A 16011-nucleotide genomic window follows, 5' to 3' on the forward strand; every position below is an offset into this window, starting at 1 on the left:
AATTATCGCACAAACTGCGTGCATCTTCGAGACTAGAGCAATTTCAGATATACTTGAATGAACGATGTGTATACCGATGTGTGCTCACCTATCCATATGCGGTGAATGAAGAAGCTATCAGCGTTGGTAAGTAGCGTCTTGACCCGCCTGAGTGGACATTCTTCGAGATCACGAACCAGTGCGAGATGAAAATGGTAGTGAACTGCGATGTCATGATCTCTTAGTATAGCATCAAGCACGTTCGGTGAAATGCTGACGGTAAACATGCTTTCAAGCTAATCGGGTCAAATATCGTTTCAACAGTTCGTTAGAGCACCACCCACCGATAAGCTCCATACGATCATCGGAATCACGGATACATTTGCGTAATTGGCGACCAAGTAGTAGTAAAGGCCATGGAAAGTTAACGCAATACTCATGGCATCGCAAGTCCTGGGCAACGATTCGACGATAGTTTGGTGGGATCTGCATGGAATGGTGCATACCATAACGCCGCAACCTGCACAGATGAACAGAGTCATGTTAAGAACGGGGCTCAATGGAATGCGCATTCACATAAAATTTCGTAGCCCTAGAATCGTCGAAGGTGATGTAGTAGAAATATGCTTGGGTGGTGGATATCCCAAAAAATCTGTGACCAGTGCGGTAAGCGTCAGAAGTGTGCGATGCTTGTTAGGGGATGAAATACAGTACATTGCAGCCAGAATCGCTCCGATGAGCATGGTGCCATAGATAGGCCCTAGCTTGAGGTCGACATCCTGCATTCTGAGTCTCCAAGGAGCGCGAAGATCGTAAACAGTCGACGATTTGGATCAATCTGGTCGTCGCTGTTCTATATGCTGCATAGCCTTGGATGTGGACTGCAAGTGACATGCGACGACAACTATGTACGGGTTCGGGATTCTATTGCGCGTCCGTGCCTGGTCCGCTCCCCACAGTGGGAGTCCGATGGCAGTCATGGAACAGTGTCCGTGACAAAGGCAATGACCTGCATGCGACAGCCTTCGCAATGATTCGGATAAGTAGTGCCATCAACGGCATTTCTAGCACTTGCACCGTCCGCGATCTCTGGGTTTCGGCTTCTGCGTTGAGAGCCAAAGATAGCACGAGGCTCATCAGGTTTGATGATTCGCAACAGACGCGAGGCTCGTGCACAGCGCCGGGAGAGAAAGGTTCGTTGGTGCTAAACCATCCATGGGTCGGTGTAGCGTTTAATTTCCGTGTAAAATGGAGCAGATTGAGACTAAGTATCATCAAGTCACCGATCTTGAGTAACACAAGATAGTTAGCTGACAAAGGGGACGAGCGCAACCCAGAATTAGGGGCCTAACGTCTTGCACGTGGCGGGGGTTCGGCGTTGCCGCGCGCCATTTCCTTGGCTGTCGTCGTCGTCCACGTCGTCGTCCTCAACGTCGTCCACGATGTCCGCACCAGCACCAACGTCTGATGGGATTGGCATAGCCAACTTGCCGAACCAGGTGAGCCAGTGCCTCACTGTCATGTTTTCGTTTTCCCAACTTACTCGTTCGCGTCCAGCGGCACAAAATCGTCGCCAAGCGCGGCGCCCACTTCACCATCATGGTGGTCGGTGAGTACTGTCATTTCATTCGGAGCTATCGTAGCTGAATTGGGCGTCTAAGGCGAGTCCGGGTTGGGTAAGACGACACTCATCAACACGCTCTTTTCGACCGAGCTCTCCGCGCCCAAGAACTACAACAGTCGTCACCACAAACAGCTCGACAAGCTCACCGAAGTTGACATCATCAAGGCCGAGCTCGAGGAAAAGCAATTCAAAGTCAAGCTTACCGTTATCGATACGCCGGGTTTTGGCGACTACGTCAACAACCGCGACTCGTGGGCGCCCATCGTCGACTTCATTGACGACCAGCACGAGGCCTACATGCGCCAGGAGCAACAGCCTCAGCGTCACGAGAAAACGGATTTGCGCGTGCATGCGTGCCTGTATTTCATTCGTCCTACCGGACACACGTGAGTGACGGTTTACCTGTATGACAGTGTGGGGGAATAACACGCGTTCAACAGTCTCAAGCCGTTGGACATCGAGATTATGAAGCGCCTCGGCACGCGCGTCAATCTCATCCCGGTGATTGCGAAGGCGGACACGCTCACTCAGAACGACCTCTTCACCTTCAAGTCGCGCGTTCGCGAGGTCATTGCCGCACAGGGTATCCGGATCTACCAGCCCCCCATCGACCCCGAGGATGAAGCTCAGGCTGAATACGGGCGCATTCTCCTCGAGTCGATGCCCTTCTCCATCATTGGCTCCACTGAGGATGTTCGCACCGCCGACGGTCGCACTGTCAAGGGTCGTGAATACCTCTGGGGTGTTGCCGAAGGTACGCACATCTTTCCACTCACAGACGGCCTGTATATTGATCTTGCGATCCCATCAATAGTCGAGAACGAAAACCACTGCGATTTCCGCAAGCTTCGCTCGCTCCTGATCCGCACGAACATGCTCGACCTGATCTCGTCGACGGAGGAGCACCACTACGAGAACTACCGCCAGCAACAGATGGAAACCCGCAAGTTCGGCGAGCCCAAGGTGAAGAAGCTCGACAACCCCAAGTTCAAGGAGGAGGAAGAGGCGCTTCGCAAGCGTTTCACCGAGCAAGTCAAGGCGGAGGAGGCTCGCTTCAGGCAGTGGGAGCAACATGTAAGCCTTTCTTCGTTGCTCCAAGCGCAGAAGCTAACTCACCACGCTCTCAGCTTATCGCCGAGCGCGACCGCCTCAACAAGGATCTCGAGATGGCGCACAGCGCGATCAAGGGGCTCGAAGCGGAGCTGGACACTCTCCAAGTCGGCTACAGGGGTTCAGGCAGGAGGTAGATGCGTACGTTTCACTACTAGGACACCACCGCCTACGGACTCGGTGGTTTCGCGTGGTATATACCCTCTCTCTTGGAACTCCGGTTTCCCGGCTTGCACCAGTACTCTTCGAACCTTATTTAGTGGATTGTAATCGTCCTCGACAGACATGCCGTTCCTTACGACTATTTCTCGTTTGTTCCAATCATTGCGGAATTGCATTGGTATACGTACGTGAGAAATGCTCGCAGATGGGAGATAAAATCGAGCATCGATAATCCGGGTGCATGTATGTACGACCTTGCTCCGCAGAGGCGGAGGTCGTTACAGTACAGTACGGTATCGTCGGAGCAGGAGCAACGTGTCGCCTCGTGCAAGACCAGGTGTCAGTGCGTAAAATCGGGTTTTGGGCTGCCTGCCGATGCTGGCGGAGGGGTCGGTGGAGTCTTGCCCGCGGGCTTGACCTCGTCGCTCTCGATCGTCTGCGTCATGCCTTCGTCGCCAGTCGACTGGTCAGACGTCGGTGCAGATTTCAGCAGCTCGTCCGCCTCGAGGGCTGCAGCGCTGAGCCCATCCGTTACTACGCCGGCTTCCTCGTGGAAAGCGGCGGGCGTCGGCGGGACGAAGCCGCTGGCGTGCAGATGGACGCCGCCCTCAATCGTCTCAACATAGACCTCCTTCGGGACCTTCTCCTCTCTGGGGGCGACGGTCGCAGGGAAGTCGCCCGTGACGATCGTCGCGGAGAGCTCGGGCATCAGTTCCCCCTCCGTCGCTTTGCGCTCTGCTACGGATTCTTTGGCGACCTTGCGCTCGATGTAGTACCGCAGTTCGGCATCTTCGGGTGTACGAGGAGGCTTCGCACTGGGGGCCCTGCGAGTGGCCGTAGAGTGAACACCACGGACGTTGGACCGGCTGGTAGATGGAGTAGGCGCCGATGCGGACGATGACGTCGCCCGAAGCGACGAAGCCGATGTATGCAGAGCGCGTTTAAACGACGGTCCAGGGTCGGCTGCGGCTGGGGATGGTGTAGGTGGCGTCTTGCCGGCAGGCTTCACCTCGTCGTTCGCCTCCGTCGTCAATAGGCCCTCGTCACCGGGCGACGCGCTTGGAGAACGATCGACGTTGAGCGTGACTTCGGCCTCCAGGGTCGCTGCGCTCAGGCCGTCGACGACGACACCATTTTCCTCGTGCACGACCGCCGGGGTCGGGGGAACGAACCCGCTAGCGTGCAAATGCACGCCGTGCTCGTCGACGTATATCTCGACGGGGACCTTCCCTTCACGAGGGGCCACGCTGGACGTGAAATCGCCTGTAACGATGGTCGCTGACAGCTCGGGCATGAGCTCCCCGTCGATCGCCTTGCGCTCCGAGACCTCGTCCATCTGGGCTTTGCGCTCGACATAGTATCGGAGCGTGACCTCTTCTGGGTTGCGCGGCGGCGGCGGCCGGCTGCGGTATGGCGAGGAAGCGCGACGTGATGTTGAAGTGTGGAATGCACGGGCTTCGGACATGCGGGATACGGGCGCAAAGGAGTGCGGGAGATCAAAGATTGACTTCTCGCGGAAAAGAGCCAGGGCTTGCAGAGAGGGCTGCCATCCACGAGAGACCTTGGGGGCCCGTTTCACGGAGTGGCTCGCAGCCGCGTTGGTCGTGGGTTGACGCCTGGGAGTTCCGTTGAGTTAAGGCTCTGTGAAAACGACATAATTACATTCTACTCACGTCCGCGTCGGCAGCACGGAGCCACGCCACGCATGTTCATTACGTTTCTCCCTCGCAACACGACCACTGGGGCCCGCACGAGCGTCGAAAGACGTATGGAGCGACCTCTTCCCCAAATCCTGCCTCGACTCTGTAGGTCGTGCAGACGCATTTGACCTCGCTGGGGCGCAAGTATGCGAAGACCGTTGAAGGGCCGTCGGCCAGCGATTGATCATTGACCTCTTCATGCCTGAAAATGTGAGGAATAAACCAGTCCGTGCTCAGGACGGAATGCAAAGGTGAAAGGCAAGAGACGGTTGCTTACCTAAGATCAGAGTCGTCAGTGATAAAGTGACGTCGTACCTTCCTTTTTGGGCGAAAGGCCTTGAAAACCAGCGAAGGTTCGGCTCGGAGATCCGAGCCCCAAATTCGTCTTGGAGGACAGAGCGACTCTACGCATCCAGGCAACCGAGATATCATTCAGCATTATCATGAATACATGTACAAGATTAAATTCGATTTCGCTATGCCGGGGTTATCACCGTGTTTGCTCGCTTCCGGCCAGAACAGATCTAGACCTGATCGACGGAGGTAAAATGCTAACCTTCATCGGAGGACGCGTCAGGAGATCTCAGTACTTAGATGCGGATCGGACCAAGAAGGGAGATCGATTACTAGTACTACGCAAGCGAACCGTTGAGAGACTGCTTGGTGGTCATCAGCCGAATGTCTCGTGGTCGGATTTAACGCGATGCTTACCAACTTGTCGATGTGCATACTTCTGTGATCGTGGCCTTCGCTGGCTATGGTCTGAGGGCTGGCTTTGGTGGTCTGAGATCCAAACACGTATGTCTCGGTGTCCTGCACGACCTCCAGCTGAATATTTTGCGCAAGACCGTTCGTTGAAGTGGCATCCTCAAGATGCGATCGCGTCGCCAGTCGCAGCGGCTCGAATGACACGAGCATCGTGAAGAAAGTAAGGTTGTATAGCTTCGGCAGCAGCTGGTGGAAAATAAGAAAGATTTGCGAATTCTTGATCGCGAGGAATGTAATGAACAACGCTGCGTGGCACAAGCTATCGGACATGGTGTCAGTCGAGAGTAGTATTGACCTATACTCATAGCTCACAGGACAAGGATACCGCGAGTCATCATGAACCGGCAGATTTTGATTATGGAGTCGTCCATCTGCTTCAGCCCAGTCCTTGAAGATCCGATTTGATATTGCAGCGAGAGTGTAATTGTAAAGTCCGCCACGGTCTGAACGCCCGTGGTAGCAGAGGACACCGCCTTCGGATTGTCATTACAGGTGAGTTATGCGGAATATCCGCAGTATGATAGACGGTTACCTGCATCCAACGAGTTTTGGCAAACATTTCCAGCGAGTCACATTTAAATAGCGCAATCGATGCACCTAGTAAAAGGCTTGTATGACGGTGCATGGCAAAAATTATCAACTGTTCGAGTACCTATGGAAAGCACGAAACCGCATAGGGTAGCAGTTGTCTAATCCAATCACAGGATCAACGATTGGAAATGCATATTCGTTGAATGCACTCACCGCGACCATGATGAGTACCTTGGAGGCGGTGCCATCATTCCCAATCCTGATCATTCGGTACACATAGAACCTGCCAGTTCACCTCATCAACAAGCGTGCCATGGAGTAGAAGTGGGGACTCACAGTTGAACCAAAAGGAATACGAGGGACGTGAGGAAGTTGTAAACGGGAAGCGTGGTGGGTAGTGAGGCCAAATTCTTGAGGTTGCCAAAATTCTGGATGAAGTAATAATGAAGAGTGGCTGCAACTGTTCAATTCGTGGTTATATATAATCAAGCTTGTCCACTGTTTTGTTCGTGCTTACAAAGTCCCGTGATTACACCATCTATCGTACTAACAAACGGCACCGTCAGATAAAGTTATCAACGAGGAGAACTGGATACGTACACAAGGGTGGCAACCAGCATCCTGATAGGCCACGGATCATGTTTGTATGTCGACAGGTACGTGTATGCCTGAAGGATCACGTTAAGCTCACACAGAAACGGTGCCATTATAATCACCTGCCGACCCGCAAACCCATACATGGCGGTCGTGACGCAGAAGCCGATGTAGACAGGCCCCCAGAGTGTCGAAGCGGATGGATTCTGGACTGAAGGTGCGGCCAACGGTGCAGACATGACGGGACTCTGCTCTTCAGCGCACGCGCTGAGTCCACCTTTCGACGGGAAAAGTTACACTGAGCAAGATATAGTATTCGCCGAGCCCTGCGTTTCATATGAGGCTGAAGCGCAGAATGTGATGATTGCGGCGCTACGCATGTATAACTTACCGTACAGCCATGCTTACGTGCGCCCGTTATACCCAGATAACCTCGCGGGTCCTACGATCACTATGCTATCGGTACAGCGGCTATAAACTCCACGCTGAATGCTGGTAACCTGTCCTATATGCGAACGTGTGAGCAAAGCGTGAGGGGTGCGCCATACCGTGATGAGGAGGTATATTTACTTGCAGTCCCCGGCTTTTCGGTCCTGGCGTCACTCCACCGGTATCGAGCACCCACTTGGCTGTGGAACCAAGGCGGGTTCCCAAGTCCGATATAGCACGAAACAGAGCTATGTACACCGCATATCACGTTCATACCTTAACACAGATCGATATCATGGGGAAGCGTAGGGCAGATATGGTAGTTGCACTGTGCACAATGGTTTGATCTAGCAAGGATGGCACTACTGTGGGATGACACAGGGACAGAAGTAAAAGTCACGCGATCCAGACAACACGTCCATGCTGTTTTTAGCCCTGGCCACAGTGGCGGTCTCCGACTGCGGTTCCCGGTCACTCCTGCACGCTGTTGAGTCAGATATCGGCTTCGCACGTCGGAGATATTGTTGGACCCGATCTCTTTCCAAGTGGTGTGCGGCGCTGATCTTCTTAGGCAGGCTGTGCGCTCGTGAGCCAACGAATCGAAGCGTTTCCTTCCACGCGATGCTTGTTAGCCTGTCTCTTACCAGTCCCTCTGAAACAAATTTTGTGATGCCTATTGCCTTCAATCAGTACCGTGGCTCTATTACTGTGACGCTTCCGTCTTTGAATCATCAAGCATCGTGGCTATAGATCCCGCGTCGCATTCTCCACAGTGAAGACCCCTCGTGGAGAAACTTCAGTTCACGTGTTTAAGGGGTCTACCGTCTACGAATGTACGCCTGGTCCACTTGGTTCCGTGGCCGATAAAGCATTACAACCAATGCGGCTTCGACAGCACGTCCTAGCGGTCGATGTTCTCCTCGATCGACTCTATCAGCCACAACACATCATACCTAAAACTGTCCTCTCGCACCGTGACCATTGCATCGCGGAGAACTCACGAACAAGCTCAATCTCCAGGTTTTGATATGCCTTAACATCAAACAGAGCGTCACCGGGACATGCTTCTCTGATATACATGGCCTGCTAGGAAAACCATCGCCGCTGCTATAGAGTTCACGCAGGTCGGCTCCGAATGCGAGGGTAATAGAAGACGATCAGTCAATTAACTCCTTGGAGCAACGCTGAGTTTCGTGTAAGTCGTCTTTATACATCAGTGTTCTCTTCTCATGCTCGGCTGCCATCTTGATGCAGCAATGTGCGCTACCACTTCTGCGAAGCATCGCGTCTACTCGGGCTATATCAAGGTCCCGTCACCAAATGGGTGTCGGCACGCTAGTTTGGCCGGCGTGAAACGTGATGGAATACTATCGGTGCTCTTGAAATTCCTCATAGACAAGCGTCGATGGTGGTCCAAGACCACGCGCGTGCCAAAACCAGACAGCGAGTTTCCTCAAATCGAGCTGTCCATCATGCTGGACACAGTGCTACTCGCTCTGGCTTTGTGTGTTTGCCTTGTGCGATCCTCCACCGTGCATTACACTGCACGGGTCGCAAACCACTTTCTTCAGCCGGACGGTTTCAATCGAAGGTACAAGTTTCTGTCCCTTGGAGAAGAATGGACATCTACTGACGAGAGAACAACGCATAGTGGAGTCTTGGTCAATGGCCAGTTTCCTGCCCCCTTAATATCTGCTACGAAAGGAGATCAACTATCCGTAAGCAGGGATACACATCGCACAATCGCCCACTGATGTCTATCATTTTAGGTCAACGTGCTGAACTCTCTGACGAACTCCACCATGGAACTGGGGACCTCGGTGGTTTGTGTTCAACTAGAATCTCCCCTTTAATGTGTTTCAACTCTTGGATAGCACTGGCACGGGATACTCCAGCACCGTACAGCATACGCAGACGGTGTGGCATTCGTCACGCAATGCCCCATTCGTCCCCAGAAGTCCTTCATGTCAGTTTGACCGCATTACTGGGCGCAGCTACACGTTGATCATAGATGCATTCAGGTACAACTTCGGGCTGACGAACCAAGCAGGGTACATTCAACGTTTCCCTATCTCCATATTGAGCTGACATGCGTATCAGGACATTCTGGTATCACTCTCATATATCTTTGCAATACTGCGATGGCCTTCGGTGAGCCATATAACGGTAGATTTACCTCTGCTCTTATGATTAACCGTCACTGATGCAGAGGACCTCTTGTAATCTACGGTAACCTACCTCTTGTGCTGCGCTGAGTATAGCTGATCCTATATCAAAGACCCCGACGATCCACACCGCACTCTCTATGACGTAGACGATGGTGCGTGAATGTGTTGGCCAGCTATGCGGGTGACTCATCTCGTAAAATATCAGAGAGCACAATCATAACCATCGGCGATTGGTAAACAGGATATGCTATGCGGTGCATCTACGCTTCATGAGCCTGACGATGCACCTATCTAGGTATCACCTAACGGCCGCGTTGTCAGCTGAATTACTCCAGTACGAGCGTCCCCAAGGTTTGAGCGGTGTAGTTTAACTAAACTCAACAGGCCTCCGGACACGACGGTGATAAATGGTCTCGGGCGGTATGCCGGTGGGCCTCTGGTGCCTCTTTCAATCGTCAATGTCCAGCACGGTACTCGCTATCGTTTCCGCGTATTGAACATCGCGTGCTTCCCGTTTTACACGTTTTCCATCGACGGGCACAAGCTCACCGTCATTGGAGCGGACGGGACCTCGGTTCGGCCGGTGACGGTTGATTCTATCGATATCCATGCGGGTGAGCTCGGCTGCCTATATCGACTGAATCTCATTTGGTCCTGAACGTTGGGAATAGGGCAGCGTTACTCTGTTGTGGTAAGCTAGGCCATCGTCCTATGTCTGCTTCAATTGCACAGTCGTTCCAGGTTCACGCCGATCAGCCCGTCTCGAATTACTGTATGTCCAGGTAATGACCATACCACCAGACCCCATACTAAGACATAAACGCAGGGATAAGAGCAAATCCGAACCTCGGCACTCTTGGATTCGAGAATGGTATGCTTCAGTTTGTAAATTATATCAGTACTCACTAAATGACACTTTAGGAACGAACTCGGCAATACTCAGATACCACGGGGCGCGACCGGTCGATCCGGATACCACCGCAACCACGACCAATTTACTGAAAGAGCAGGATCTGCGAGTGAGTACGGCATTTCTTGTCGATCTCATAGTCCTAACGTTTTGTCAGCCTCTAGTCCCCTCATCGGTGAGTCGCCCTGGTGCTCACTATCCTAATGTTCTTGTACTTACTCGTCACATAGATTGGGGACAAGGTCGATGTCGCTCTAAACCTCGATATTGAAGAGGTGATGACCCTCGGGTTCTTGTTGCATTAATGAAGGAACAGACTGAGCGAGCTTGATATAGGCTGGAGAGTTTGGTAATTTCACCGTGAATGGCGTACAATACAATCCACCTCCTTTGCCCGTTCTCCTTCAAATCCTCAGCGGCAAGTTCTCCGCGAGCGACCTGCTTCCTGAGGGCAGCGTCTACGTTTTGCCTCGGAACAAGCTGGTCGAGATATCTATGCCAGGGCAGGGACAATTTCCTGTAGGTGGTTATCACTCTGTGAGCATTGCGGCTCTGACCCTACCGTGACTGAGCAGCATCCCGTACATTTGCATGGGGTAAGCGTCAACATTAAGGTGGCCGCACAGCTCACAAGAACTGCCCCGAATAGCACTCTTTCGAAGTAATTCGTAGCGCCGGGTCGTCCGAGGTCCATTTGATTGACCCTCCCGCTCGGGATGTGGTCAGTTTGGGAGCAGCTTCAGACAATGTAACGATCAGGTACGTCAAAGAGTATCCACAGATAGCGGGCCACATCATGATGCTACGTATTTTGCCCTGTCAGATTCAGAACCGATAATCCAGGACCGTGGCTACTTCATTGGTGAGCTTGGAACATCCTGCCCCTGGCCACGCTGACCTATGCAATGCAGCGTAAGTTGAGCGAAATATCCTACCGCATTCGGCATCCTGCTCACACACCGTCGCCGTAGCACATCGACTTCCATCTTCAAGCGTGCGTTGCGCTGACATTTCGTGCATGAAATTTCTGACTGACCTCTGTACTAGAGGGCTTGCGATCGTTCTCGCCGAAGCCCCCGAGGATCAAGTTACCGGTCCGGAATCTCAAATCATCCCTCCGTCTTGGAAGCAGCTGTGCGAGGAGACATGAGTGTCGGCAAACGTAGCCATTGGTACACTGGAGCCATGATAACGCGTTCAGTATCGACAGTGGTATGCTAAGTAATATGCAGGCGTAGTCTACACTACGTGTCATGAACGGGCACTCGCCTCTGTCCCGACCTGGGTGCGTCGAGGTGTATCGCAATCGGCTGGGTCCCTGTTATGTGGTATATGGCCGATATTTAGTGTGGTTCGGTCTCAAGCGATGTGAGGTCTGTCTCAAGCAACGCTTTTTGTTCCCGCTCTCGGCATGCTCGGCGGAGCTCAGGAGTATTTCTAGTTTTGGAGGTATCGGGCAAAAGCACCTGCCTTTTGTGGCGAAATCACTATTTTCGGGCATCATTCAGGGTAAGCTGTAAACACAGGGCGATGCTAACTCAGTGCCTGCCCGACGACCTCGCTGGTCCACTCGGTGAAGTCGGCCTCAGCCTCAGCAGCGCGTTCACAGCGTTCACGATTTACGATTGTCCTCCTTGCCGGCCTCGGACATCTCTTGCCTTTGCCTTGTCTTTGCTTTGCTCGACGTTCTTTCGTGGCCGGGCCAGGCCTCATTGTTGCTATTTGTATCCTATTGCTACGGCTACCCGACGGCGTCTAAACCGTCGAGACGACTTGTACATCAAACGGACCAGACCTGCTGAAGAGAGCCCGAAGAAATGCTCATTGACGACAGCAAGAGCAAGGCACTAACGGACGCATCGTCTTCACGGGACGACGATGCCTCTGTCACCCTCGGCGGGCCCTCTATACGGGAACGACCGTTCAGCCAGGACACGACGCTTGGGCAGCCCTCCATCCGCCTTCCCAACGATCCACCACCGTCATTCTCGTCCGTGACCTACAACAACCCTACCACAGCCGGAGGAAGCCCGCGGAGGCGGCGGTTTCGCGAGTCGCTGTACGAAATACCGACTCCGGGGACGGAGGTCAAGCGCCCGCCACGCTATGAACCAATTATCCTGAGGACATGGGCCGTGCTATTGATAGCGACCATCATGATAGTTATGGCGATCGCGTTGGAAATCGGGGTGTTGTTGTCGATCAAACGCAATGGTGAGTTTTGCGTCCAACATTATTGGTGGGATGTTCATGGGCTCGGATAGGGTTTGGGGTACCGGAGAAGAATGCTATCAGCTTCGCCAGCCCGGCGTTCTTGCTCGTACGTCCTCCGAATTAATCTCGGAGCGGTCTCTGACGCACATGTACTCTCACTAGTCGTTCGTTCCGACACTCCTCGTCGCACCCCTTGCATTTCTCTGGACCGTGACGGATTGGATGATCCGGTGGTATCAGGTCAGAGGAACAGTTACGATACAATCTGGTTGGAGGCTGATGCACGATCACAGCCTTATGTGACGCTTCTGCGGGGAAATGCCCCTGCAGGTGAATCTATCCTCCTCGACTACGTATGTTCTTCTCCTACTGCATATGCGTTCGGGCCGACCCACATGCTAACTTTTGTTTGACAGATTGCGCTGAAGTATGTCTCCCAGACTCTCAACTTGTCGCCATCGGGTTCTAATGAGCTGTTACAGCAAGATTTTTGTTGTCAAACAATCGATTAAACATCGACACTGGCTGCTGACCGTGTCGACGTTGACCGCTCTCGGGACGATCTTGTTCCAACCTTTGGCGGGTGCGCTCTTCGAACTCAGACAGACGCCTCATAACACCAGTGAGTATTGGGACTTCTGCTCCCCATCCGATGGCCATCATTTTTGCTGATAATCGTGCTATTACGCCTAGCTACCACGGTCAAGAATGTAGACGGCGTTGGTCTCGCGCCCGACATCAGCACCTTCAACGCATTCGTTGCTGCAGCTGGGGTGAGTGTGCCTGCTTACACTGGTCACCTCGAACTAAAAGGGAGTTCATATGTGGGTTTCAGTTCGTCGAAGCAGCGGGTACGTGGATGTAGATATTGTTTAGCCTCTTTTCGAGCGAACTAACTTGGCCTCAAGTTTTCCACAATCTTACAGATCCTCCGTTTATCAACGGCAGCTGGGCATTGGCGGAATTCAAGGTTCGTCGAAGGCTGCGCACCAAGGTCGTCCGAGTCGCTAAAACCGAAATTCGCTCAGTATCCGCCCAACCCTGACAACAACGCGCTTTCGGTGTCGGTCCCTTGTAAGCAATGCATATTTATCGCGAAGAGGTATGCTCAGAACACCTGATCAGCCATCGCCATCAATACGAGCGCGAACTGCTTCAAACCGGATTCTACCAACCCCATCAAACAATCCAGTGGTGATGTCACGATCTTTGTAGAGGGTTCCTCCTCGTTCGCCTCTGGGTGCTCCAACCAGGTCACTCTTAACCCCAACGACTCGGAACAGCAATACGGCGTCGAGGTGGCACAGTGCGGAGCTGTTCACACCGGCTACGATGGACAGGGTAACCAGCCGATCGAAAACGATACTGCTCCGGTCTTGTTCTGGTACTATCACGAAACGCCGTCCGGCCAGAATCAGGCTGCCGCTGTATACTGCGCTCCTAGCATCACCGTGTTCAATGTGCAAGCGATGGTGAGCATCACCAACGGGTCGGTGATGAGGATCGAGCCGCAGGACAAGTATACGTCTAAGAACAACGTCACCGGATCGCCTCAGAACGGGCAAGCACTCAATGGGTGAGCGACCGACCCCTGCTTCGTAGGAGGCTGCAGTGCTCACGTATCGCCATCCAGTTTGTTTGCCAACACGGACTCCCTCACTAACTCCTTCGTGAAGGCTCGGCAAACTGCGACCAGCTCGGGCGTGCCTGGCGCAGTGTTCCGTTTTGCGGTACAGCAGGACGGCACGGGCCAGTCGACCTTCAGCGATCCCAATGGTTTCCTCACGCTGACCCAGAACATCTATGCACGTCTCTCACATACTGTTCGGGACAAAGCTGATCGTGGGTTGGATTTGCAGACGCAGTTCCTGGCGATTGTTGCGAAGTCCGTGTACTTCGTTCAGGGTACCCCCGCCGAGCTCACTGCGGAGCTCACTTCGAACCTCCCGAGGCTGTTTATGAAGTGTGTGCCCTTCGTGCTTTCATCACGATCCGCGCTCATCGAATCATCCAGTGAACTCGCTGCGCATGGCCTGGCAGCGGCTCTCGGGCTTATCGGCATCATCGGCATTGTCGTTCACATCCTGCACCGACGCGCCCGGATGGGCTTGCACCTAACTGCCCCCCCAGGCTCGATCGCGGCAATCGTCTCGCTCACCTCGCGCTCCGGCTTCGGTGATCTTCTCCTGCCCTACGACGACGTCGACACCATCCGGCACAAGCTTGACGGGCTCCGGTTCAGACTCGACAAGCGGACGGGCGCCATTGTCGCGGAGGAGGGCGACGATGACGACGACGAGGCGGTAGGGACTCGCGGACGGCGGAAGTCGGGCATGCCGCGCCTGCGAACAGCGGGGTCTGACGACATGCGCATGTCGCTGCTCGCGCCGGGCACGGTGACGGAGGCCGTGGCGGGCGCCGGGCAACGCCACGAACGAATGTCGACCGTGTCGGAGGGCGCGTCGTTGAGGCCGCAGAGCAGCCGGAATCGATCGTCCTCGTCGTCACGGCTATCGAGCTCGGTGGGGCAGCCGCCGCTGGGGTACACGGACGTACCTTACCAGTGGGAACCTTTGCCATATCCCGTGCCTCCTAGTACGGAGAAGGACAAGCAGCATAGTCCATGATACGTGGTTTTGTGCACCTGTTTCATATAGTAGATGGTCGTAGTGTTGTCGTTAGTTCCTTTGTTTACCCCCGGACATTTTCTCTGTGGCAATCGGCGGTCTCTGTAGTATGTGCATATGCTAGAAATGTGAACCCCCATGGGGCCCTCCATTCGGACCCTTTGTCCCAATATTAGGAACATGACAGTTACGCCGCGTGTCTTCCCTAGATCCCTCCTCTCTCGTGTGCACTACGCTTAGGCACTGTCGTATTGTAGCGCGCCCAACGCGAACACGCCCGCCGACGTCCGCACTGCCACGAACGAGTACGCCGGAACGAGCACGCCGCACTCCGTTATCCATCAGGAAACACACCCTCTGGGAATTAGTATCATAAAGGGGGGGAATGTCAAGTAATTACTGGACTATCCGTGCAGATAAAGCCATTTTGGGGCCTTTTACAGTATATAGGAACATATAGGAGCTAATAGGAGCACATAAGTACAAAAATGAGGATATCTGGAAGGTCCCCCTGAGCATTTGTCACAAAATGTTCACAAATATGTGAAATTTTATGAACTTTTTGGGCATATTTTGGTGATTTGTAACATCAATCATCTCTTCAATATGATATATTTTGGTTCAAATAACACCAGAAACCTCCAGACTTCATGTCACATCTTGTTAGATGTCTTCACAATTTGGTCATGTGTACTATCCATTCATCAGGTATCATAATTACATTGTGCAGGAATATACATATGTATGATTCAATCTTCTTCTAATTGTGTCATATCTCATGGGGAGCCAAAACAGATGGCATTGATGCATTACATTACAATAAACTCTATGGTTAGAGTTCAGCCGGCCATGGCGGATGCGTCGAGCCTGCTGCAATGAGCATGTCAAATCAACTGCGGCACACCCCAAGCGTGGGGTGCTGGAGTGGCATCGAGTGGGGCATGAGTAAAGCAGGTCGGGAGCAGCGGGCGAGAGACCAAGCGTAACCCATTGCTGGGAGCTTCCAGCACTGGAAACACGTGCCTTCGACCATGGGAGATGTGCAGCTTCAAGCACGGGGAGGCGAGGCAGGGTCAAGCACGGCAGCTGGGTAGATCGAGCACGGCGGCGAGGCGGGATGGAGCACGGCGCTGCTGCAGAGTCCAGCACTGAAGGCAAGGGTGGGGTCGAGCGACGGGGTGCGGCCGGGGTGGGG

At 53.4% G+C, this 16011-nt stretch overlaps 3 protein-coding genes across 3 annotated transcripts; all 3 read left to right on the plus strand.

Moving 5' to 3' along the window:
• Window positions 1–1370: 1370 nt before the first annotated feature.
• Window positions 1371–4798, plus strand: PUNSTDRAFT_54241 (septin). Its single transcript, XM_007386319.1, has 7 exons — window positions 1371–1478; window positions 1537–1588; window positions 1641–1989; window positions 2044–2357; window positions 2418–2677; window positions 2731–4491; window positions 4549–4798. The coding sequence occupies exons 1-6, from the start codon at window positions 1422–1424 to the stop codon at window positions 2848–2850; spliced, it is 1152 nt and encodes a 383-aa protein (XP_007386381.1). The 5' UTR covers window positions 1371–1421; the 3' UTR covers window positions 2851–4491; window positions 4549–4798.
• A 3571-nt stretch (window positions 4799–8369) lies between these two features.
• Pslcc12 (laccase) lies at window positions 8370–11125 on the plus strand (the record flags this gene model as incomplete). The annotated part of the gene is made up of 24 exons (XM_007386350.1): window positions 8370–8488; window positions 8549–8615; window positions 8667–8720; window positions 8772–8863; window positions 8919–8948; window positions 8998–9048; window positions 9107–9126; window positions 9176–9217; window positions 9271–9298; window positions 9361–9378; window positions 9432–9679; window positions 9737–9756; window positions 9807–9837; window positions 9892–9936; window positions 9987–10084; window positions 10133–10150; window positions 10206–10250; window positions 10312–10494; window positions 10548–10571; window positions 10625–10734; window positions 10799–10837; window positions 10884–10887; window positions 10947–10969; window positions 11023–11125. The coding sequence occupies 24 exons, from the start codon at window positions 8370–8372 to the stop codon at window positions 11123–11125; spliced, it is 1512 nt and encodes a 503-aa protein (XP_007386412.1).
• Window positions 11126–11529: 404 nt separating this feature from the next.
• PUNSTDRAFT_54242 (uncharacterized protein) lies at window positions 11530–14959 on the plus strand. The gene is made up of 14 exons (XM_007386320.1): window positions 11530–12189; window positions 12240–12295; window positions 12352–12429; window positions 12483–12542; window positions 12606–12616; window positions 12672–12811; window positions 12883–12962; window positions 13025–13040; window positions 13098–13159; window positions 13218–13263; window positions 13315–13765; window positions 13823–13994; window positions 14049–14152; window positions 14204–14959. The coding sequence occupies exons 1-14, from the start codon at window positions 11793–11795 to the stop codon at window positions 14814–14816; spliced, it is 2286 nt and encodes a 761-aa protein (XP_007386382.1). The 5' UTR covers window positions 11530–11792; the 3' UTR covers window positions 14817–14959.
• The last annotated feature ends 1052 nt before the right edge of the window (window positions 14960–16011 follow it).

The sequence above is a fragment of the Punctularia strigosozonata genome, assembly GCF_000264995.1.
Source record: "Punctularia strigosozonata HHB-11173 SS5 unplaced genomic scaffold PUNSTscaffold_10, whole genome shotgun sequence".
Taxonomy (NCBI): Eukaryota; Fungi; Basidiomycota; class Agaricomycetes; order Corticiales; family Punctulariaceae; genus Punctularia; species Punctularia strigosozonata.

Excerpts from the sequence above, each read along its gene's own strand:
- PUNSTDRAFT_54241 (XM_007386319.1), top strand. The coding sequence starts at position 1,422 with ATGTCCGCACCAGCACCAACGTCTGATGGGATTGGCATAGCCAACTTG. Across the intron at positions 1,589-1,640 it reads CTTCACCATCATGGTGGTCG|GCGAGTCCGGGTTGGGTAAG; the intron begins GTGAGTACTGTC and ends TGGGCGTCTAAG. Across the intron at positions 1,990-2,043 it reads ATTCGTCCTACCGGACACAC|TCTCAAGCCGTTGGACATCG; the intron begins GTGAGTGACGGT and ends CGCGTTCAACAG.
- PUNSTDRAFT_54242 (XM_007386320.1), top strand. The coding sequence starts at position 11,793 with ATGCTCATTGACGACAGCAAGAGCAAGGCACTAACGGACGCATCGTCT. Across the intron at positions 12,812-12,882 it reads ACAGACGCCTCATAACACCA|CTACCACGGTCAAGAATGTA; the intron begins GTGAGTATTGGG and ends TATTACGCCTAG. Across the intron at positions 13,995-14,048 it reads CGCTGACCCAGAACATCTAT|ACGCAGTTCCTGGCGATTGT; the intron begins GCACGTCTCTCA and ends TTGGATTTGCAG.